At 41.3% G+C, this 24,169-nt stretch overlaps 1 protein-coding gene across 3 annotated transcripts in view; it reads left to right on the top strand.

Moving 5' to 3' along the window:
- The window catches only part of Fbxl20 (F-box and leucine rich repeat protein 20), a 68,719-nt gene that overhangs the window by 17,069 nt on the left and 27,481 nt on the right, over positions 1–24,169 (top strand). For all 3 annotated transcript variants that reach the window (XM_059271668.1, XM_059271670.1, XM_059271669.1), the window contains exons 2-3: positions 8,724–8,785; positions 21,492–21,546. In XM_059271668.1, coding sequence (XP_059127651.1) covers positions 8,724–8,785; positions 21,492–21,546 — 117 coding nt within the window. The remainder of the gene's footprint in view (positions 1–8,723; positions 8,786–21,491; positions 21,547–24,169) is intronic.

The raw sequence follows: 24,169 nt of genomic DNA, 5'->3' as shown, positions 1-24,169 counted from the left end.
ATTTGAGCCTCTTGCCTCTACCTACTAAGTGTTGGGAAAATGGTGGCACACACACCTTTAATCCTAGCATTCCAGCCGGACATTGGTGACGCACGCCTTTAATCCCAGCACTTGGGAGGCAGAGGCAGGTGGATCTCTGTGAGTTCGAGGCCAGCCTGGGTTACAGAGTGAGTTCCAGGACAGGTATCAAAACTACACAGAGAAACCTTGTCTCGAAAAAAAGAAAAAAAAAAAAAAATCCTAGCATTCCAAAGGCAGAGATCCATCTGGATCTCCGTGAGTTCAAAGCCACACACTGGAAACAGCCAGCCATGGTACCACACGCGTTTAATCCCAGGAAGTGATGGCAGGAAGCAGAAAGATATATAAAGCGTTAGGACCAGGAACTAGAGCCTGGTTAAGCTTTTAGGCTTTTAGCAGCAGTTCAGCTGAGATTCATTCCATATGAGGACTCAAAGGCTTCCAGTTTGAGGAAACAGGATCGACTGAGGAATTGGCAAGGTGAGGTTAGCTGTGGCCTGTTCTGCTTGTCTGATCATCCAGCATTCACCCCAATAACTGGCATCTTGTTTGTTTTCATTAATAAGACCTTTTAAAACTCGCGGACTATTTGCGACTCCAACATGCTGGAAATAAAGTCTCTTGCTAAATTGGAAAAAAAAAAAAAAAGATTCGCGGGGGTGGGGGGGGGGTGGTGATTCGTGTTACAGACAGGCTCATACCTAGCCAGAGTTACCAGGAGATGTAAAAGGGAACAAACAAACAGACAAAATCATGTCCTGGTGGAGTTTAAAATCTAGTTAGGGGAGATTGATAAGTTATAAAAGATAATATGTAATATATAAATTACTAGTAATCAGTAGGAATTGATGGTGTGGATGGGGCAGGAGATGATGATGGATGGTCTTGTAGACATTTAAACTCTGGATTTGTTTCTGATAAAATAAGCTATATGGATCTCTGAGCCGAAGAACATCATACAGCTTGTTCTTTGAAAATATCATGTTGAGCTAGAGATGAAACTCAATGAAAGACAATCTGCCTAGCATCCATAAAGCCCTGGGTTTGCCCAAAAGTAAAATCTCATTCCTACTTTCTAGAGACATATTTTTTTAAACATTATTTTAGACTATTATACAAAATTATTTGAGACTATTTCTCTATGTAGCCCTGGCTGTCCTGGAACTTGCTTTGTAGACCAGGTTGGCCTCAACTTGAGAGTCGCCCGCTTCTGCCTCCCAAGTGCTGGGATTAAAGGTGTGCACCTCCCCCCACTCTGATTTATTTATTTTTATTTTATGTGCATTGGTGTTTTTGCCTGTATGTATGTCTGTGTGAGGGTGTTAGATCCCCTGTAACTGGAGTTAGACTGTGAGCCGCATGTGGATGCTGGGAATTGAACCCAGGTCCTAGCCATCTCTCCAGCCCTGCTCTGTGTTTCCTTTATATATACTTGTAGACTGAAGTAAATTTATACTTATTTATATTTCTATTTTAACATATGAGGTCAGGTGAAGATTTTCTAATTGTGGCACTCAAAAAGTTTGGGTTTGGAGCAATTCATGTTTTTGCATTAAGCATATACTATATTGTAAAAGTAGAGATGATAGGATTTGCTGTCATTAAAAGCTATACGATTTGTGTCAGGCATGGTTCATACTTTTAATCCCATCACTGATGAGGTGGAGACAAGTGAATCTGTGAGTTTGAGGCCAGCCAGGTCTGCATGGTGAGTTCCAGAACAGCCAGAGCTACATAATATCCAGACCTTGCTCAAAAACAAAAAGAAACAAACAGTACTCTTAAGTGCTGGAATTAAAGACATGTGCCACCACCCCCTGCAAGAAAAGGGATTCCTGAACTCCATGGCCAGAATCAGTTCTCACCATCTCTGCTACAATCACTGGATAATTGCTGCCTCCTTCTAACCTCTTATAATAGTCTCAAATGGTGTTTTATGTGATTATGTCTCCAGAAGGCAGGAGTGATACAATTTGTGTTATTTAAATACTATATTTATTTAGCACATGTCACAGTGACCTGTGGAGGTCAGAAGACAACTTGTAGACATGTTTTTCCCTCCCATAATATGAGTCCTGGGAATTGAACTCAGGAGTCCTCAGGGACTTAAAATGTTGCTCTGGATCATAAAACCAAGTAAGGAGGAGACAAAAGAAAAAAGAAAATAGAAAAATTGAATGAAGTGTAAAGAGGCTGATGACCTATGTTCAGATTCCTAGCACCCATGTAAATGCTGTATGTGGTCTTACACATGCCTTTAACTCCAGCACTGGGCGTGAGGGACAAAGAGAGAAATGTTGCTAGGGTTCGCTGCCTGGCTTAGCCCATCTGGAAAACACCTCCAGGTGAGTGAGTGACCCTGTCTCAAGGGAGTAAGGACACCCGCCATCCTCCTCTGTCTCATGCGTGCATATGGACACGTGTGTGTATATATCATATACACACACAACTTTAATCTGAAGTGCAAGACAATAATTGGTGGATGTAGGCTAAGTAAACAAGATAGAAATCAACATAAAAGAAATGTATGCTGTTGAGTCAGATGTTAAAAGGCATCCAATGCAGACAGCTTGACTATTAAGTACTGCATGTGTTTTTCCATGTATTCCTTCCTTGGTGTTTTTATCTTGACATGTCTTTGTTAGGAGAGGTTTAGTCATGGTGTGGTAATATACTGGCCATAGTTCGTTTCTAAAAAGCAATTACATTTCTACTAAGGAAAAACTTTGGGTGGGGAAATTATAACCTTATTTTCTTTCAGATTTATTTAGCATACAAAAATGTTTTTCCTTTTGGATTCTGGCAAGAAAACCAGCCAATTGGAAAAACATCTGGTGTTAGTTGAGTAAGGGAATGGCATAACCTTGTAAAAACTACTTATAAGAAAAGTATTTTTAAAAAACTTCTCAGTTGGGTGGTGTGGCTCATGCCTTTAATCCCAGCACTAGGGAGGCAGAGGCAGGCTGATCACTGTGAGTTCAAGGTCAGCCTGATGTACAGAGTGAGTTCCAGGACAGTCAGAGCTACACAGAGAAACCCTGTCTCAAAAAACCAAAACAAAATGAAACTTGTCCAGCTTTAACTATGCATTTCTTTATGAATATTGTCTTAATCTTTCCCCAAAGTATTCCTACTACCGTAAGATTTGATGTATACCAGGCTACTATTGGATATTCCAAAGTTTGTTCAAATCTATGAAAATGAGACCACTAGTCATACTTTTTTCCAGTGAAGAACCATTTTTTTTTTTTTTGGTAGTAATTGCTGTCCAGTACCCCCTAACCTTCAGTAGCATTGAGTAGCTTAGAATAATTAGTTCACCTTGGCAGTTCTGCTTCTCTTTTGAAAAGGTCACTCAGCAGGCCGCGGTCCTCCGGCAACTTGACTGTTTCTGGAGTGTGTAATAGGCCTTTCTTAGAGTATGAGGCCCTGGTGTTGCTGGCAGCTGATTCTGTTTCCCACATGGTCTTTTGTTGTTCTGAAGTCTAGCCTAGACTTTCTTATGTGTTAGCAGGAGTGATTCCAGAAGGTGTTTCTTAGGGCCAGGCCTTGAAAATCACTGCAGTTTTGTTTTTTCTTTTTTAAACTTAATGTGTTGGATATGTGCGAGTATGGTGTGCATGCTCACTGCCATGTTCAGTTGTGTGAATGTAATGGGCACATACCATGGTGGGCTTGGAAATGTCAGAGGACAACCTAACTGTCACCCATCTTCATTGTTTGCCACTTTATCCACCAGACTAGCTGTTCTGTGAGCCCCCAGAGATTCTCTGTGTGTCTCCCTTGAAGGGCTGGGATTACCGGTACACGGCCCATCTGGCTTCATTTGGATTCTGGGGATTTGAACTCAGGTTCTCATGCTAGGTAGCAAGAGTCTTTCCCCCAGAAGAGTCTCCTCAGCTTTGTCTTTTTTGTTGTTGTTGTTTTTATAGAAATGGTCTCGGTATTTAGCCCAGGCTAGCTTCAAACTCATGATCCTCCTGCATCTGTCTCCCAAGCATTGGTGTTACAGGCATGGACACTGCAGCCAGCTGAGAGCTACCTTCCACACCAAGTAACTCCTCAGTGTACTTCCTTTGTAAGGAAGGTTGGGAGCCCGGAGGCTCCTTTTTCTCTTAAACTCCCCACTTACATGTATCTAACACATTTTATTTTATTTTATTTTTTTCAAGACAGGGTTTCTCTGTTGTAGTTTTGGAGCCTGTCCTGGATCTCTCTCTCTGTAGCCCAGGCTGGCCTTGAACTCAGAGCTCCACCTGCCTCTGCCTCCTGAGTGCTGGGATTAAAGGTGTGCAGCAGCAGCAGCAGCAGCACCACCACCACCACCACCACCACCACCACCACCACCCCAGCTAACACATTCATTTGTAGATGGACACTTAATTTACATTTGTCTTTGGGCTACTGGGAATAATGCTCAGCCTGTGTCCAATAATTGGATGAAAATACATGTATTTATTATTTTGAGACAGGGTCTTTCTATGTAGCCCTGGCTGACTTAGACGTCAGTGTGTAGACCAGGCTACTTAAAACTAACAGATTTGCCTGTTTCTGCTTCCTGACTTAGTACTGGGATTAAAGGTGTGTGCTACCATGCCCTGCTGGATGAAAATACTGATCAGTACAGGTCAGTATCTTAGTGACCTTAAAGTAGAGTAAATACAAAGATATCAGCACCTGGCTAAACTGTTACCAGACTGTTTGAAGACAAAATCTGGAAAACAAGAAACAAATAGTTCATATGCAAAGGAACAGCACTATGGTTAACAGCTGACATTCATCAGCGATACTAGCCATTCAGATGTGGTGACGGAACCAAGCCTTTGGGAGTCTGTGCTAGGATCTGTAGCCTAAGGCAAGCAAAAGGAAGAGTGAAGAGCCAAAAAGCAGTTGGATGATATTCAGGGTTTTAGAAAAAAGATGATCAAGACTTGTGGGGTTGGGTGTTGCTTCCAGTGGAGCTGCTTAAGCAGTGTGAGTAAGGCTCTGGGGCCAGTCCCCAGCAACACTAGGAAGAAAGTAGAAAGAATTCTAGCTAGGCTTGGTTGTCATATGCCAGAATTCATAACTAAGGAAGCGGAGGCAGTAAGGTCACTTTGAGTTCATGTGTTAGAAAGCAGCCCTAGCAACACAGAGAGACTCTACCTCAAAAACCAAACATCTGGGGGGAGGGGGTGCACGCAATTGATCTCAGCACTCAGGAGACTTGGATCTCTGTGAGTTTGAGGCCAGCCTTGTCTATCTACAGAGTGTGTTCCAGGACAGGCTCCATAGCTACTTAGAGAAACCCTGTCTCCTGGGGGGGGGGGGGGGGATGCTGATAGCAGCAGTAGTCACAATATCCAAAGGCCTGTTAACAACCTGGGTGACCACTAACATAAATGAATGAACAAAATGTAGTATATTCAAAGGATCTGAAGAGAAATGAAGTACTGATACCAGTACAATATAAGTAAATCTCAGGGGGCTGGAGAGATGGCTTAGAGGTTAAGAGCACCGACTATTCTTCCAGAGGTCCTGAGTTCAATTCCCAGCACCCACATGGTGGCTCACAACCATCTGTAATGAGATCTGGCGCCCTGTTCTGTATACATAATAAATAAATAAATCTTTAAAAAAAATAAATAAATCTCAGAACCGTTATAAAAAGAAATCAGTGATGCATAACATGTCATGTTTCGATTCCCTTTATATAAAGTGACCAGGCATAGAAAAATTCATAGACTGAAGAAAAATATGTTCCCAAGTGATTGCTTAATGGATACAGAGTGTTCTGCGGGGATAAGGACATTCTGGAGCTAGGAAGATGGTAATAGCGCAACAGTTTTAAGTACATTAAGATGCACTAAGATCCCACTAAAATGCACACTTCAAAACAATGTTACATGAATTTCTCTTTTTATAAAAGCTTTATTGGCTGGTTGGTGGTTGTGCACGCCTTTAATTCCAGTGCTTTGGCGGCAGAGGCAGGCAGATCTCTGTGAGTTTGAGGCCAGCCTGATCTGTAGAGTGAGTTCCAGGACAGCCAGGGCTATAGAGAGAAACCTGTCTCAAAAAAAGCAACCAAAAGTTTGTGTCAGAAACGTTGAGTGAGTGTGGTGACACATTGCCTGCAATCTGGAACATTGCCTACACATTGCCTACAATCTTGATTCAGAAGCCTGAATCAAGAAGCTAGGCTGAGTAACTCAATGAGACCTCAAAAGTGAAAAAATAAGGACCAGCAAGATGTCTTAGTAGTTAAGAGGCCTTCCACCAAATTGGGGACTTGAGTTCCATCCCTGGGACCCATATAGAAGTCAAGAACCAAGTTCTGCAAGTTATCTTCTGACCTCTGTGTGTACTGTGCACACGTGAAAATAAGTAAATGTTGTTTAATTGAGACAAGTTTTCAAAGGGCCAAAATGTAGAGTGCTTGTTTAGCATATTCAAGGCCCTATGTTTAATCTTTACTGGTCAATAAATTATGCCAATAATGATGGTTAATTTTGTGTGTCAACTTTAGGGGGATACATACATAAGAAATAAAGTATTTCTCTGATATTTCCCTCCCCACTCTCCCTTAAACTAAGTCATCTGTTTTCTACCCTTGGACATCAGAGCTTCTGGGCTTTTGGACATCATCTCTACATGCTAATAATCTCCAACATTAATCCCTTGATATATATACGTAGATAAAGAGATGCACAGATCTTCTACTGATATTGTTTCTCCAGAGAACCCACACACATTGCTATTCAGAAATAATAGCATATGAGTTTAAGGCTAACTTGAGCTATAGATCAAGACCCTGTTTTAAAACCTCAAACCAAAACACAAAATATTGGAGGAAATTTTTTTAAACCCTCAATAAGCAAGCACCAAGACATTTGTTGTTTGCAGATCTGCCTTACATGAACTATTAAAGGTTGTTCAAGCTTAAAGGATATGGTACCAGATGGTAACTTGAAGAAAAAACACTATGAATGTTAGTTACAGAGGTAAATATATAAAACTATAAATAAATTGTTCTTTTATTATCTTAGCTGAATTGAAAGACAGTTGCATAATTAAGAACTATAGTTTGGGGTTTATCAGATTAATATATAATCACAAAAAAGAAAAGGGAAAAAGGAGAGTTCTCTTGTAGTATAGTTTCTGTATTTTATAGGAGATGAGCAATCTGAAGTATATTGTGGCTAGTTAAGGTGCATACTGGAATTGCTAGAGCAACCATTAGGAAAATAATTTTAAAAAATATTTTTTTAAATGAAGGAATTAAAGCCAAGCAGTAGTGGCACATGACTTTAATCCTAGCACTCTGAAGGCAGAGGCAGGCAGATTTCTGAGTTCCAGAACAGCCTGGTCTACAGAGAGAGTTCCAGGACAAAATTTCAAAATTACTGAGAGAATTCAAGGTAATTCTAAATAAATGGAGATATAATCCATGATTCTAGTTTGGAAAACTACTAATTTTAGAACAGCAGTGTCCTCCAATTCTGTGTGTATGGTGTACTCAGAAGTCACAGTTTTCAGCAATGAGTTTTGCAGAAATTGACAAGTTAATCCCAAATTCATAGAGAAATTCAGGGTCTGGAATTGTTCAAATTATTTTGAAAATGTTCAGAGGCTGTTACAGATCTTAATTTCAAAATGTAACTATATAGCTACAATAATCAAAATAATAAGCAATTGATGTAAAATTACATAGAGTTGAAAGGAACAGTATTGAGAATCCAGAAACTGTTCTACACTTTGGTTCAAGTGATTGCAATAAAGGTGCCAAGGCACTCACTGGGAAAAGAAAAATCAAATAGCTGACAGTGAACCAATAGTGTGTAGATATGTAGATATCCAAGTAGATGAGTGGGTTCTCACCTCTTGTATACAAAAATTAAATCATAGACCTAAATGTAAGAGCTGAAACTATAAGGCTCATAGAATAAAGTATAGGAGGAAATCTTCATGATTCTTGTGTAGCACACCAAAACCATGACTCTAACAACAACAAAATACCATTAAGAAAAGGGCTAGGGAGTGGTGGTGGCACACGCCTTTAATCCCAGCACTCAGGAGGCAGAGTAAAGCAGATCTCTGTGAGTTCAAGGCCATCCTGGTCTACAGAGTGAGCTCCAGGACAGGCATCAACACTACACAGAGAAACCCTGTCTTGAAAAACCAAACCAAACCAAAAAGCTGCTGAAGCCGGGTGGTGGTGGTGGTGGTGGTGGTGGTGGTGGTGGTGGTGGTGGTGGTGGTGGTGGTGCACGCCCTGAATCCTGGCTCTGGGAGACGTAGGCAGGTAGATCTCTGACAGACGCTCCAATAGGAACTCCGAACAAAGAAAATCCCTTTTACAGACTGGAGAGGAGAGGCTTCTATGATTCGAGATTAGTAGATTAGTGTAGGCACTGGATTGGATATAAGGCTGTGGTAATTTAGGAAGCTGGTGTATTGCCCCACCGTACCTTGTACCTGATACATCTGGCTGTGGTTCTCCCTTGTAAAGAAGGTAAGAGGACAGCTTTTGCATCAATTCTCTTACCTGTGGTTCCCAGGATTTGAACTCAGATCATCAGGCATGGAAGCATTTCCCTCCTAAACCATTTTGCTGGCTCCCCGCTATTTTTTTTTTCTTTTAACCTTTCTCCTGAGGATGTTGCCTCCTAACTGATAAAATGTTAATGGGTTTTTTTGGTTGTTTTTTTTTTTTTTTTTTACAGATGTTCTCAAACAGTGATGAAGCTGTAATCAATAAAAAACTTCCCAAAGAACTCCTACTAAGGTAAGTCCAAGCCCTAATTCTGTTTCAGTTGGTGGTATACATCGTGTTTGTATGTGAAGTATAAACTTGTTGCTAGTTTTCTGTTGCCAGTGTTTGTCAGGAGGGACCAACTTTTTGACATTGTCATCTACAGATGTTAGGCTGCATTCATAGCCTTCACGGGATCATGCTGAGGCCAGCTCACAAGCTATACCTGCTTGGTCTGTCTTATCTGGAATTTTAAATTTATTGTAACAATTTAAAAAAGTTGTTAACAGTGTTTCAGCTTAGACTTGCATATGAATTTGTAACTTGACTTTGCCTTTGCCGTATTGGAAGATAGGTAGAAAATTTTCAGTCCTTTGAAGAGAAAGTCCAGGCCATACCATATCCCTTCTCTTTCATGTTTGTATTAAAATGTCACCTGTACTGGAGGCTCCATGAAGAACATTGCTCCTTGTTTAAAAAGCATCTTTGTATACCTTCTGTGGAACAGACTTATACCCCACCACCACATCCCTACCCCTTGAGAGACAGGGTTTCTCTGTGTAGCCCTGGCTGTCCTGGAACTTGCTCTGTAGACCAGGCTGGCCTTGAACTCAGAGATCCACCTGCCTCTGCCTTCCTAGTGCTGGGATTAAAGGCGTGGCCGCCGCCGCCGCCGCCGCCCCCCGGCTACTTTTTTTTTTCCCTTTGAGAGAGGGTCTCACCATGTAGTCCAGGCTGGCCTGGAATCTTGCTATATAGACAAGGCTGGCTTGGAAGTCAGAGATACTATTACCTCTGCTTCTTAACTGCTGGGTGTAAAGGCATACACCACTAGGCCTGGCTCCTTGTTTTAAGAGTAAAAACAATTCTTCTCTTCCTTAGACCACATTTAGGATTAGGATTTTACAGTACTTTTTTTAAAAAAAATCTTGTAGAAACTACATTGTAGCACTATCTGTGACACAAAATTCAGCCTCCAATTTAGAGATGTCTGACTTAAGAATTACCTAGAGCTGGGCAGTGGTGGCACACGCCTTTAATCTCAGCACTTGGGAAGGCAGAGGCAGGTGGATTTCTGTGAGTTCAAGGCCAGCCTGGTCTATAGAGTGAGATCCAGGACAGGCACAAAAACAACACAGAGAAACCCTGTCTTGAAAAAACAAAACAAAGAATTATCTAGGAAGAAATTGGCATTTGGGGAGTTATTTACTGATCCCCTTGGGTATCAGTTGGGTATTTAATCAGAATATTCTGTATTCATTTATATCATAACTGAGAAGGAAAATATATTTTCTTTTGGAGATTTAACAAATTATTGTGCTCAAAGACAGTGGTTTCTTTTTTGTTCATTTATTTTTTTGAGACAGTGTTGTACTGTGTAGCCCTGGCTGTCTTGGAACTAGCTCTGCGAACCAGGAACCAGGCTGGCCTTGAACTCAGGGATCAACCTGCTTCTGCCTCCCAAGTGCTGGGATTAAAGGCGTGTACCACTGCCACCACCATAGCCAGCAAAGACAGCTGTTTCTTAATTCTTTTTGTTTTTTTAGTCATTACTAAATGACTAAAAATTTTTTAGTCATTTAGTCTTACTCTGTAGCCCTGGAACTCACTGTGTAGACCAGGCTATTTTTTCCTTCTTTTTTTTTAAAGATTTGCCTTATTTATTTATTTATTTATTTGCTCATCTTTCATTTTTATTTATTTATTTATTTATTTTTCTATTATCAGCTTGATACAATATAAATTCTTATCCTAATAGTGAAATGTTTCACTGAGGCTTGCCCAGTAATTGAGTAAAATCAAAACTTATTATAAGCCACAGTCATCCTAGGGTCCCCCCTGCTATGTAGCCTCCCTGGATCTGTGGGTTGCAGTCTGGTTGTTCTTTGCTTTATATCTAGAATCCACTTATGAGTGAGTACATACCATGTTTGTCCTGGGTTTGGGTAACCTTACTCAGGATGATATTTTCTAGTTCCATCCATTTGGACCAGGCTATTTTTGAACTAATGAGACTCCCCGATTCTGCCTCCTGAGTGCTAGGATTAAAGGCGTGCCGTCACCCCTGACTCCTAGCCCCCGTTTAACATTTGAGACAGAATCACGGTGAGCGAGAGACCAGCCTCGGGCTGAGATCTTCCCGTGCTTCACTTGTGTCCATCACAGCAGTGCTCTCCTGCACGTGCCTTAGCTACGTGGAGTAGAGCCTTTGCACACAGTCTTCAGAAGTCAGTCAAGTTTGCAGACAACGTCTGTTCCTGCATGTGTTCTGGATCTTTCTTTCCACTGTTTGTGGTTATCTGCATTTTCTTTCAGATTTTAGATCTCTAAACTCACCTCCCACCCCCAGGATAATTCATCTTCAGGGTAAAAGTCATAAAAACCCTTAAAATTTTATGTCATTCTCCTTTTTAGAAGGGACATGATCACATGTGGATTGTGGTATTGTGTGATGTGTTAAGGTACCCTAGACACAATCCTCCACAGATATGGAGGTCTGAGTATAACTGTCTGTCTCTGTTGTCCTCTGAGCTACATGCAACTTTCAGTCACTTTGTTGTAGAATATTTATTAGACATAATTGACATGGAACCATTAGAAATCAGTCTGAAGCCAGACATGATGGAGCTTGCCTTTAATCCCAGCACTCTGGAGGCAGAGGCAGGTGGATCTCTGTGAGTTCAAGGCCAGCCTGGTCTACAGAGTGAGTTCCAGGACAGTCAGGGCTATATAGAGAAATCTTGTCTAAAAGAACAACATCATCAATCTGAGGTGAGTGCCATGACACCTGGGAGGTGGAGGCCGAAGGATCGGGAATTAAAGGCTATTCTTGGCTACATAGTAAATTCAGGACCAGCCTGGGCCAAAGACTCTTTCTCAAAGCATGAAATTAAAATAAAATTTAATCTGAGGTTGAACATTTTCTTGTTTTATTATTTTTGTCTTTCTTTGGGGACAGGGGCTGAGGACCAAATCCAAGGCCTTGTGCTTGATAGGCAAGCGCTCTACCACTGAGCTAAATCTCCAACCCCCATTTTCTTATTTTATAATGAACAATATCAGTCAGAGCATGAAAGCCTTTTTTTTTTTGAATCAGGGTCATAATCCTGACTGACTTGAAACTCTGCCCCCACAGGCCTGGAATTAGAGAGGCATGAGCCACCACATTTGGCAAGCATGATCCTCATAATGAACTGTTTAAAACTTTCTCATCTTTAGATCAATAAGATAGCTCAGCACTTACTACAATACCCTGATGACCTGAGTTTGATCTCCTGAACCCATGGAAAGTAGAAAGAGAGAGTGGATTACCAAGTTGTTCTCTGACCTCTACACAAACACACAGCAGCAGCCCCCACCACCACACTCACAATAAATAAAAGATTTAAAAAGGCTTCTAAAACTAATATTTTTGTGCAGAGGATTTTAGGCCAGAAGATGTTCACCCGAGTTGTGAGCTCAGCATATCACTTACCTTCCACTTCTGTCTTAGTCTCCATGAAGAAAGGAAGGAGTGGGGAAGAGCTGGCAGGTAGGATGAGAAAGTATAGGTCCACCTCAACAGATGCCTCAGTTGCAGGCAGGCATGGGCCTTAGCAAGTTCCAGGCCAGCCAGCGCTGCACAAACAAACAAAGATCCAAATCTCTGCTGTCCTTTGCTCCTCTTGCTCAGTACTAAGAGTCAAACCTGAGGCTTTAACCATGCTTAGACAAGCACTCTGCAGTGAGCTATGGCCCCAGTCCAGTGGTCTTTATTATATCGTTAGGGAGGTGATTTGCTTCTGGTGCTTTTTGTTTATTGGTTTTGAGACAGGGTCTCTGTGTAGCCCTGGCTGTCCTGGAATACACTATGTAGACCAGGCTAGCCTCAAAAGTCACAGATCCAACTGCCTCTGCCTCCCAAGTACTGAGATAAAAGGCAAGCACCACCATACCCTACTGCTGTAATTTTTAAGTGAGTTTGTTTGTTTTTATTATTGCTTTTTATGTATCTTTTATCACAGGGAGTGGTTTTCTGTGTTTCTTTGATTGGTTTTTGCTGGTTTTGAGAAAGGGTCTCACTGTGCAGGCTTTCCCTCTATACTTCCACCTCCCATGTGCTGGGATTATAGGCCTATGCCAGCCTGCCTGTTTTTGTTTTTGTGATAACAAGATCTGACCCTTTAGCATAGACTGGCACAACCTTCTTGCTTCAGTCTCCCAAGTGCTGAGATGATAGGCTAAGCCACCATGCTTAGTTTATCATAAATCTGGATAACTTGAGTTGTTACATACGTTATCTACATTGTTATGTTACCTATGAAAAAATATCTGTTATTTGTAAGTTTACATCATCATTATTTTGGTTTTTCAAGACAGGGTTTCTCTGTGTAACAGCTCTAGCTATCCTGAAACTCACTTTGTGGACCAGGCTGGCCTCGAACTCACAGAGATCCGCCTGCCTCTGCCTCGAGAGTGTGCCACCATCTCTAGCTTTGTCATTATTTTAGGTAGAATGTTCAAGTCATAGTGAATGAAGGTGATTCCTGTCTTGTTTCTGACTTTATAAAGACAGTGTCTTTTTAATGGAATAACCCAACAGCCAGAAGTATTACTTTGTCTTTTTTTGTGGTTGTATTACAAGTTTTTACAATCAGTTCCTGGCTGTCAGGTTTTAGTTTTTCCCCATTTGCTATAGTAACACAGCTAAGTGATTTTTTTTTTCTTCTTTAAAATCTTGTAAAGTCTTGTTAATTATTTCATTAGAGTATTATTCTAGGCATGAGTCACTGGGATGAACAGGTTAGGCAGAGTGGTGATACACACCTGTAATCCCAGCACTTAGGAAGCAAAAGCTGGCAATTCTGAGTTCAAGGACAGCCAGAGCTACATAGTGATACTCTGTCTGAAAAAAAAAAAAATGAATAAGATAAATTTTCTTGATTACTTTCAAACTTACAAAAAAATTCAGTATGGAACCCAAGCTCATCTTTTTTGCTGGACATGGTGATGCCTTCACTCTCCTGTAATCCCAGCATCCAGGAGTCTGAGACCAGGAGATCATGAGTTTGAGGCCAGCCTAAACTAAATATAGAGAACCTATTTACAGATAAGCAAACAAACAAAAAACTGGTTTTATGAACATGTAGGGAAGGAGGAAAAATTGATCCTTATAAATTGATGGTAGGGATGTAAAACTAGTACAGCAACTTGGAAAAAAACAGCTTGGCAGTTCTCAAAAAGCTAAATTTAGAAATACCATATAATTAGCATTCTCACTTTTATAGTTAGAATAATAATAATAATAATAATTGGAATGAGAACTGGTAGGATGGCTAAGTGAGTAAAGGCATTTGCCACCAGTCTTGAAGACCTGTATTTGATCCCTGGGACCCCCTGACCCTCCAAATAAATACATAAATATAATGAAGTAATTGAAATGGTTATAGCAGCATTACTAATAATAGTCAAAAAGTATAAATAACTCAATTGTTTATAAACTGAAGAGTAAACAATGCAGTATGTCCATACACTGGATTATTACTTTACCTTAAAGGATGAATTATGGATATGCTCTATAACCTGTATGTATGTTTTAAAACATGCTAATTGAAAGAAGTTAGACACAAAGACCTTGTTACTCTATTCCCATAATAGGAAATGTCCTGAGTAATCAAATCCATGGAGGAAGAACACAGAGTAGTAGTTCCTGAGGCTGGGAGGAGGAAGTAGTACCTTGGAATGTCTGGAAGATAGTGAGGTTTGGCTTTGCAGATAACTGTGTGCCACAATGTGTGTGTGGAAGTCTAAGGACTAAACTGGGCATTGGTTTCTTTGGTCTTCCATGTGAATTCTGGGCATTAAGGTCAAGTCATCAGGCTGATTGGCAAGGGCCTTTATTACTGCTTGAAGGTAAAGCTTTGCTTAGCTACCAGATGATATTCTGTAAGCAAATTTAATCACAGATTTTTATGACACCTTGTAGCATCCTATACAGCAGTTAAGACAACACTAGCATCTAAAACGTTCAAGCTTCTGATAGTTCATTTGACCTAAAGCTGTCAATATTTCAACTGCCAATAATTAACACTTCCAACATCAGCTAAACAATATTGAGATTATCTTATGTAAAGTAATATACAACAATAAACCAGGCTATTAAGTTGATTGGTTTAGGGACCTGCAAAGTTTTAAGCAAATTTCTTCCTATATTCTGTGGTAACTAGCCTCATTCTGGCTCCAAAGCTGCTTTTCCTTACAGGTACATAATGGCTGCCAGCAAATACCGGATTACTGTCTCTCCTTGTTCGCTCTGGGTACAGAGGTAGTTAATATTGATCCCTAGTAAAGTCTTTTCTCAGATCTGTCCAATTAGCCTAATCCTGAACCAGTCACTATAACTGACTCAGACTAGAACAAAGTGGATGCTGGCGAATCAGAGTGCCACCACAGAATGTAGCACACGGAAAGGAGCCAGGAGTTTCCTTCAGTTAAGGTTCTCCTAAGTGTAATTTCTCTCAGCCAGCCTTTTGATGGGCTTCGGATGGCACAAAGACATGTGTTGACATGACAATATCTGGGCCTAGACAAAATATATAATGAATAGAGGTTTGTTTCTCAAGAGTTTTGGAGACTGGGAAGTCCAAGATCAAGGTATTGCTATCTAAAGACAGACCAAGTGCCACTGGTGATAACCTTTTCAATACATTGTAACAATCAGACAGAAGAGGGGCCGCTGGTGATGACCTTTTCAATACATTGTAACAATCAGACAGAAGAGGCCACCGGTGATGACCTTCTTAATACATTGTAACAATCAGAAGTGGGCCCCTATGATCTCAATACGTTGTAACAATCAGACAGAAGAGGGCCCCCCCCCTGGTGATGACCTCAATACATTGTAACAATCAGAAGAACCGCTGGTGATGACCTTTTCAATACATTGTAACAATCAGAACAGGGGCCGCTGATGATGACCTTCTCAATACATTGTAACAATCAGACAGAAGAGGGGCTGCTGATGATAACCTTTTCAATACATTGTAACAATCAGACAGGAAGGGCCGCTGGTGGTTACGTTGTAACAGTCAGACAGACGAGGGTAGCCATTTTTTTTTTTCTTCCAAACAGGGTTTCTCTTGTGTATCTTTGGCTGTCATAGAACTCACTCGTTCAGTAGATTAGGCTGGCTTCGGACTCAGAGATCCACTTGCCTCTGCCTCTCTAGTGCTGGGATTAAACATGTGTGCCACCACTGCCCAGCACGTCCACTCTTTTATGAGGACCTTATCTCCTGATAAAAGCACTATCTATCCACTTCATGAGCTAACTACCTATATACTTTTTGTTGTTTGGTGTTTTGAGAAAGAGTTTTACCAATGTGGCTCTGACTTAGCTAAGATCAACTAAGTGCTAAGATCAACTGCCATACCAGGCTTACGGTCTAAATTTCTATATGTGTGTTTTAGAACAGACGTAAACTTTGTATTTTCTTTTTTCTTTTTTTTTTTTTTTAATTTATTTTATGTGTATTGGTGTTTTGCCTGTGTGACAGTGTTGGAGCCCCTGGAACTGGAGTTACAGACAGTTGTGAGCTGCCATGTGGGTGTAGGGAACTGAACCAGGGTCCTCTGGAAGAGCAGTCAGTGCTCTTAACCGCTGAGCCATCTCTCCAGCCCCACTTTGTATTTTCTTATGCGGTCATAGAGTATAATTTTTTTTTTTGCTTGTTTGGTTTTTTGTTTGCTTGTTTTTGTTTTGTTTTGCTTTTGAGATATAATTTCACTATGTAGCCTTGGCTGGCCTGGAACTCAAGATGTAGACCAAGATGGCCTCAAACTCATAGAGTTGGTTGTGCATGCCTTTAGTCCAGTACTTGGGAGGCAGAGGCAGGTGGATCTCTGTGAGTTTGAAGCCAATCTGGTCTACATAGTGAGTATCAGGACAGCTAGGACTATGTAGAGAGAACTTGTGTCAAAAACACAAAACCAAAACCTCCTTGAGTCCATCTGCCTATGCCTCCTAATTTTTTATTTTATGTATTTGGATGTTTTTCTTTTTCACATGCATGTGTGTACATGTGCATATCTTGTGCCTGCAGAAGCTAGAAGAGGGTATGGGATCCCCTCAAACTGGAGGTACAGACATTCTGAGATGCCAGGACTGGAAATAGTCCTAGTTTTAGTTGGGGATCAAAGATCATTTTCTTTTTTTCAGGTGAACAAGTAATAGATTTATCATTTTTATTGGAAAATAAGAATTCTGATAACTGTGCCTTTACCTCAGTAAAACACTATCGTACTTTTTTGTTTTGTTTGAGACATGATCCCACTGTATAGCTGTGGCACTCCTAGAACTCAGTATGTAGACCAAGCTGGCCTCACACTCAGAGATCCACTTACCTCCCCAGTGCTGAGATCACAGGTGTGCAACACCACACCCAGCTGCTCATCCTATTTTGTATTTCCTCAAGGGGAAAAAGAATCCCAGGGGCTTTCCTGATAATTGAATCTGTGATCAGTCTGAGAAAGAGCTCCTCGAAAGGGCACGGGAGCTCTGCTTCTCTCCTGTTCTATAGGCTTTGATCTGCCCATTTTGTCCTTTGTGAGCATCATTATAATGAACCTGTAAGTGTAAAAGGAAAGGGTTACGTCCCACCACAGTGGCTGCCATTCCTTTTCCACAGAGCTTGGTTGTGAAGGCTTTTGCATAGAAAATGGGATTGCTAACTGCCCAACAAGATCAGAGAGACTTGTCATTAGGACCCTGCAGCACATTATTTGACTTTATGGGGTATAGGTGTTTTGTCTGCATTTATGTCTGTGTACAGGTGTGCAGTGATTACAGAGGCCAGAAGAGGGCACTGCATCCCCTGGGACCGGAGTCACAGGTGGTTGTGAGCTGTCACATGGGTGCTGAGAATCAAACCAGTGTTGTTTTTTTTTTTAAGTTTTTTTTTTTTTTAATGTGTGCTTTGCCTTTACATATGTATGTTCACCTTGTACATGTCTGATGTTTACAACAGATCCCCTGGAATTGGAGTTAAAGATAGTTATGAGTCACCATGTGGGTGCTGGGAGTTGAACCCAGGTCCTCAGGAAGAACAGGTGCTCTTAACCCCTGAGCCATCTCTCAGCCCCTTCTGCTTCAATTTAGAGCAGTAGAACTACTTTCTAGACAGTTCAACTTTGTAATATAGTTAATGAAGTTGTTAGTTGTTGCTATAGTTGAAATCTTGAATGTCTTCCAAAGGCCCATGTGTTGAAGCCTTGGTCCTTAGCCTGTGGCTCTGTTAGGAGATGGGAGAACACTAATGGCAGGACATCAGGTTATTGGGAGTGTACCCTTGAGGGGACAATGTTGGAATCCTGGCCACTTCATGCCTCTCTCTCTGCTTCCTGACTACCACATGTTCCCCTCATGTTACACACCACCTCACCAATGCTGTAAGCAACAGCACAGCCAAGTAACTGTTAGGAAATCGTGATTGTCAGGTATTTAGTGCAGTGAAGGAGGTCTGAAACACAGCGTACGCTGAAGAATTTAATGTACTCTGCGAGGCTACCAGGTACAAACTAAAAAATCATATCTACTGAATATCATTGTGGTTCAAATAATGGTACTGAAAGTGTCTAGATAACAAGATCACATGGCTGGTATACATCTTTAATCCCAACACAGGAGGCAAAGACTGGCCTGTCTCTGTGTGATTTCAAGACCACCTTGGTCTATAAAGAGAGTCCTGGGATAACCAGGGCTACTTGGAAAGACCCTGTCTCAACCTCCCTTCCCCCTAAAAAAGATGCAAAACCACACACATGAGGTGGGCTGGAGATATGGGTTAGCAGTGGATCCAGGTTTGATTCCCAGCACCCATATTGTAGCTTCCAGCTACCCATAACTTCAGTTCCAGAGGATATCTTGCTTTCTTCTGATGCCCGTAGGGACCAGGCAATATAGGGTGTACATATGCATTAATTCAGGTAAAACAATCATACTCGGAAAATAAAATACATATGAAATAAAACGTGAGCTGGAGATGGAGGCACACATTTTTAATCCCAACACTTGGACGGCAGAGGTAGTCAGATCTGTGTGAGTTGGAGGCCAGCCAGGGCGACACAGTGAGACCATGTCTCAGGAAAATGATGACAAATACATGAGACAGCCAGGTGTGCACCTGTAATCCCCATCAGGAGACAGAGGCAGGAGAGTGGCCCACCAGTTTGGGGCCAGCCTGCCGTTGCTGCTTACACTTTGTGTTCTTTATCCTCGTCTCTTCAGGGGCTAGTGGGAAAGGGTGTGTATGTGTTTCCGGGGATCAAACTCGGGTCCCTGAGCATGCAGGACAGTCACTTTAGCCACCCCGGCCTAGTGGCACCTGTTTTCGTTGGAGTACCCCATCATCGTTGTTTTCTGGGCTTCTGTTCAGGTATTTTGCTGACATTGCAGGATATAGAGCGGTTTGTTTACTCACCCTGTTGTTCCTGGTCCTTCTAACTCAGTTGTCAGCCTCTTATGTGGAACAAAGAAAAATGTATCAGAAATCCAAGATGAGCCTAGTAATTCAGGTGTGTATCCCACACTTGGAAGGCTGAGGTAGGAAAATCACAAATTCAAGCCTGCTAGGGATACAGGGTGAGGTGAAGGTCAACCTGAGACCCTGTCTCAGAAAGTAGTAAATAGGGCTGTGGATTAACACAGAAGCAGAGCCTTTGCATAAGGGACATTTCTTGTAACAATTCAGTGCTATTGTTAGTTTTCCTTTTTTCTTCTTGACACAGTGCAACTAACTGAATAATCCAAACCACTGTCCATATGGTGCACACTTGTAATTCTGCATCGTAAGATGAGGTGGAAGGGTCAGGAGTTCATGTATAGCCCCAGCTATATAGTGAAACCTTGTCCTACAGAAGAAAGAACAAGAAAACAAAGTTGGCGTCAGAACGGAAAATACTAAAAGAAGTCCAGTGGAAAAGGGAATCAGAAACAGACTTCCCAACACATACACACATTCTCTTCCAATGATTTCTGACAGAGGTGCCTTGGGAAAACATTATCCACATGCAAATGGATGAAATTGAACTGGAGAATATAAATGTAGTTTAATGGTGACTTGTGGGAAGCTTGCTCAAGGCCCTGTGTTTGATCCCAGCAGCACACACAAAATGAAGTTAGATTCTTACCATTTATACCATATCCAGTGTCTATCTCAATAGACACCCCTCCCCAAAAAAAACTAAGCATAAGGCATAAAATTATAAAAATTTTAGAATAAAACAAGGGGGAAGGCTTCATAACATTGTACCTGACAATGATTCCTTGAATATGACATCACAAACTCAGGAAGTAAAAGAAAACTATAGAACTTTTTCTGCACATTGGAAGTCGCTCCAGCAATAATAAGGCAACCCTGAGAATGGAAGAAAATGCTTACTGTGTAGAGTGAAGGGCTGTAGTCTTGAATGCACAAAGAACTTCACAGTGCAACCACAGAACCCACAAACTACCTGGTCTTAAAATGACTACAGGACTTAAATGGGCAGTTTTCCAGAGGAAATGTGCAGATGGCCGCACACCTCAGGAAATTCCAGAGGTTGGCTTGTGACTTGAAGTACCTGGGAAGCCAAGGCAGAAGTGTCCTGAGTTTGAAGCCAACCTAGTCTACAGAGTGAGAGTCTGCCTCAAGACACCAACCACAAAGGCACAAAGAGTTCTTATTTCAAAGGCACACAGTTCTTATTTCATAGCCATTAGTGTGGCTGTTAAAAAACAAGAAATAATAAATGTTAACCACAATGAGACAATTAATTGGACTATTTTCACACTGGTATAGGTGTTTAAAATGGTACAACTGATACATAACAGAATCACAATTGTGCAAAACAGTTAAACAGTGGTCCAGAAATTCAACTCCTGATTATGTACCTGAAATGATTGAAATCAGGGACTCAAACAGGTATTTGTGTACGTAGGAACAGAATTCATAATAACCAGTTGGAGAAAGTAATACAAGTAACTGGGGATGGATGTATAGAGTACAGTATTTAGATAAAATGAATGAGTATTCAACCTTACAAATGAAATCATAGCAAGTACTTTGCCCAGAGAGAAAGTACAATGGTGGTTGTCAAGGCTGAGAGAGAAATAATAGAGAGTAATTGTCTAATAAAAAGTTAACAGTTTGACAAGATACTGCATGATGAGAACCAATGTTTAATGCTCTTGAACTATACACTTTATATAGGTAGGTTAGGGGCTGGCCCTCAGCTGCCATGTCATTCAATGTGGACAGAGTTATTTTTGCATTTTGCTCAGGGTATATTTGTATTTGTTTGAAAGAACTTCTGCCTCTGGATGATGGAGGTGTTCATGTGTGTATGATATTGTATGTGCATTATTGTAGGTTAAATCCATGAGAATTTTCTTAAGCAGCTGTTTGAGGGTGGAAAGGGGACTAGCAAGATGGGGAAGGAGGACAAAAGAGCCGACTAGAGGGATGACTATGAGCAGTGTACAATGATATTCATAAAATACAATGAAACCTAGTATTTTGTACACTACAACTTTTTAATTAAGAAAACAAAAACTAGATGTGGTGTTTGTATACCTGTAAGCCTAGCACTCCAGAGGCTTTGGCAGGAGGATCACAAGTTCAAGGTCACCCTGATCAACATAATGGGGATGGGCAGGAGAGGAAATGTATGAGACACAATATAAGAGAAATGATACAAGTTTGTTCCCTCTCTTCTCTTCTTAGGATATTTTCTTTCCTGGACGTTGTTACCTTGTGTCGCTGTGCTCAGGTCTCCAGGGTAAGATGGTTGACATTAGAGGAACCTTTTCCTGGCTCTGAGGTGGACAGCCTCTGGTATTTTAGGTGCTACTTGTATTTTACAGAGAGATGATATTTTACTCCAAGTACGTCATCCATCCCATATGGTTCTAGGATGGATTCTGTTTTGTGTACTGTTCTTAACATTTACATACTATAAACAAGGGATACTTTATGTTGAAAGCATTGACTCAGCTAATTAACTAAGCTTGACTCAACAAATTATATAACAAAATCATATTTTGCTGGTTTTGTAGTTCGTTTTACACCAGTACATAGACACACATATGGATGTTTTAAAGACTCTTGAGCATCTAATTCTTGTTATCTTCACATAGTCTTTCCTGGGCAGTGGTAGCTCACGCCTTTATTCCCAGCACTCGGGAGGCAGAGCCAGGCGGATCTTTGTGAGTTTGAGGCCAGCCTGGGCTACAGAGCGAGATCTGGGACAGGCACCAAAACTACACAGAGAAACCCTGTCTCTGGGGAAAAAAAAAAAATGGCAGTGGAGGAGGGAAAAGTTAGAGTAGACCAGCACTCACGGAGATCCCATGAAGTACCGCTTGTGTGTCAGGCGACACAGGTTCCACTCCTGCTGCCACTGGATACGAAACCCCAAAAACCTCCATGTGGAAAGTTCCCTTTATGGTAATCCTAAAGTAATTTCTCCATCCAAAAAGCTGTACTTATGTCTGCACATCTGCCATTTTGGAAACTGTCAGCGGTGTGGTGAGTTCTTTGTAGTTAATGTCCCAGGAACTGTACGGTTTTTAAGTGCAATTCTTACAAGTGAGCGCATTTCCCTTTCTGACTCCATGTGAGCAGAAATCATCATCCAGGGCTGTTCACAAGTGAGCTTTAATTGTGGATTTCATTTAAGGAAGGGAGAGAACCGTGCCAAATGTCATTAAATCCAGACCACTGGTGCATTGGCATCTGTTGATCTCAGTAATTGAGGGTTGTGTTGGGAGGGAGGTGTTTGCTCTTGCAGTGCTGGCGTACACTGGGCTAGACCTAACACTGAGCCACACTGCCAACACTTTGAGGTTTTCTTGTTTTGTTTTGTTTTCTAATGCAGACTCTAGGGAGGACCCTGTCGTTCCTAATTTTAGGCTGCGTTCTGCATGCTTCCTGCTCCCTGAAGAACCTGGCAAGGACTAGCACACAATCAGAGATATAGTTAGTTCAAGAATCTCTTACACATGTGGGTTTTTAAGTTTTATTTGTTACTTTCATGGCTAGCTATTTAGAAGACAGAACAAAACAAAACAAACAAACAAACCAACCACTGGAAAAATCTGAAGGCACAAAGAGAAAAGTATCATCGACCATGTGAGAACCTGACCTAGTTTTAGAATAGCTTCCTGCTTCCCGTCACGCCGACATGTTTCTTACTGATCGTATGACCATTACCCCTGGGCTTCTCAGAATATCTAGAATTTTGTTTAGAAATTTTGAAGAAAAGTGGGACATGGTGACCCAAGCCCTTAATCCCAGCACTGGGGAGGCAGAGGCTGAGGGGTCTCTAAGAGTTCAAGGTCACCCACGGCTACACAGTGAGACTCAGTATCAAAAAAAATAGTCTTTCAGAGAAATGGCTATAAGTATAACCTATATTAAATTGCTTCTTAAATTTGTTATAATAAAGAATATTCTAATGCTGGGCGGTGGTGGCACACGCCTCTAATCCCAGCACTGGAGAGGCAGAGACAGGCAGATTTCTCTGAGTTCAAAGCCAGCCTGGTCTACAAGGTGAGTTCCAGGACAGCTAGGGCTACAGAGCAAAATTCTGTCTCAGGGGGAAAAAAGAAGAGAAAAAACATATATATATATATATATATGAAGGAAGGAAGAAGGAAACTCTAGAGCTGGATATAGTGGCTTATAACTATAACCCTAGTACTTGAGTATCTTGGGTTTGAAGATACCCCTGGGCTACGTAGTGAGACCTTGTCTCAAACATACACAAATAATGTGTACATTTATTGTTATGAACAATACATGGCTTTTATTATTTAATTAGGGGAGGCTTTTTTTTTTTTTTTAATTTATTTATTATGTATACAATGTTCTGCCTGCGTGTACATCTGCAGGCCAGAAGAGGGCACCAGATCTCATTATTGATGGTTGTGAGCCACCATGTGGTTGCTGGGAATTGAACTCAGGACCTCAGGAAGAAGAGCCAGTGCTCTTAACCTCTGAGCCATCTCTCCAGCCCTAGGGGAGGCTTTTAAAGGCTTTAAAATACCAAATGATCCACAACAAATTATCTCCTACTGAAGTCATTTTTCACCCAATCCTAACAAATTTTCTTGCTGCCTCTAGTTTATTGACTAGATGGCTAAACAGTTTTAAGTTGGCAGTTTTAAAATTACCACCGAGTCCTGGGCCTGGCATCCTAGGGCTGTGGAGACTGAAGCAGGAGATTAAGGGTTGGAGGTCGAGCTGGCCTGCACAGTAAGACCTTCCCGAGAACCAACAATTCAGACTGCAGCTTAGTGGTAGAGTGCTTGTCTAATGTACAAGGCCCTGGATTTGATCCCAGCGTGACAAGCAATAAAATAAAGCTGTCACTGAGTCAAGTTGGACAGAATATTGGTTAA

Source organism: Peromyscus eremicus, chromosome 8a (genome assembly GCF_949786415.1).
Source record: "Peromyscus eremicus chromosome 8a, PerEre_H2_v1, whole genome shotgun sequence".
Classification (NCBI taxonomy): Eukaryota; Metazoa; Chordata; class Mammalia; order Rodentia; family Cricetidae; genus Peromyscus; species Peromyscus eremicus.
This window is presented reverse-complemented; position numbering and strand designations above follow the sequence as displayed.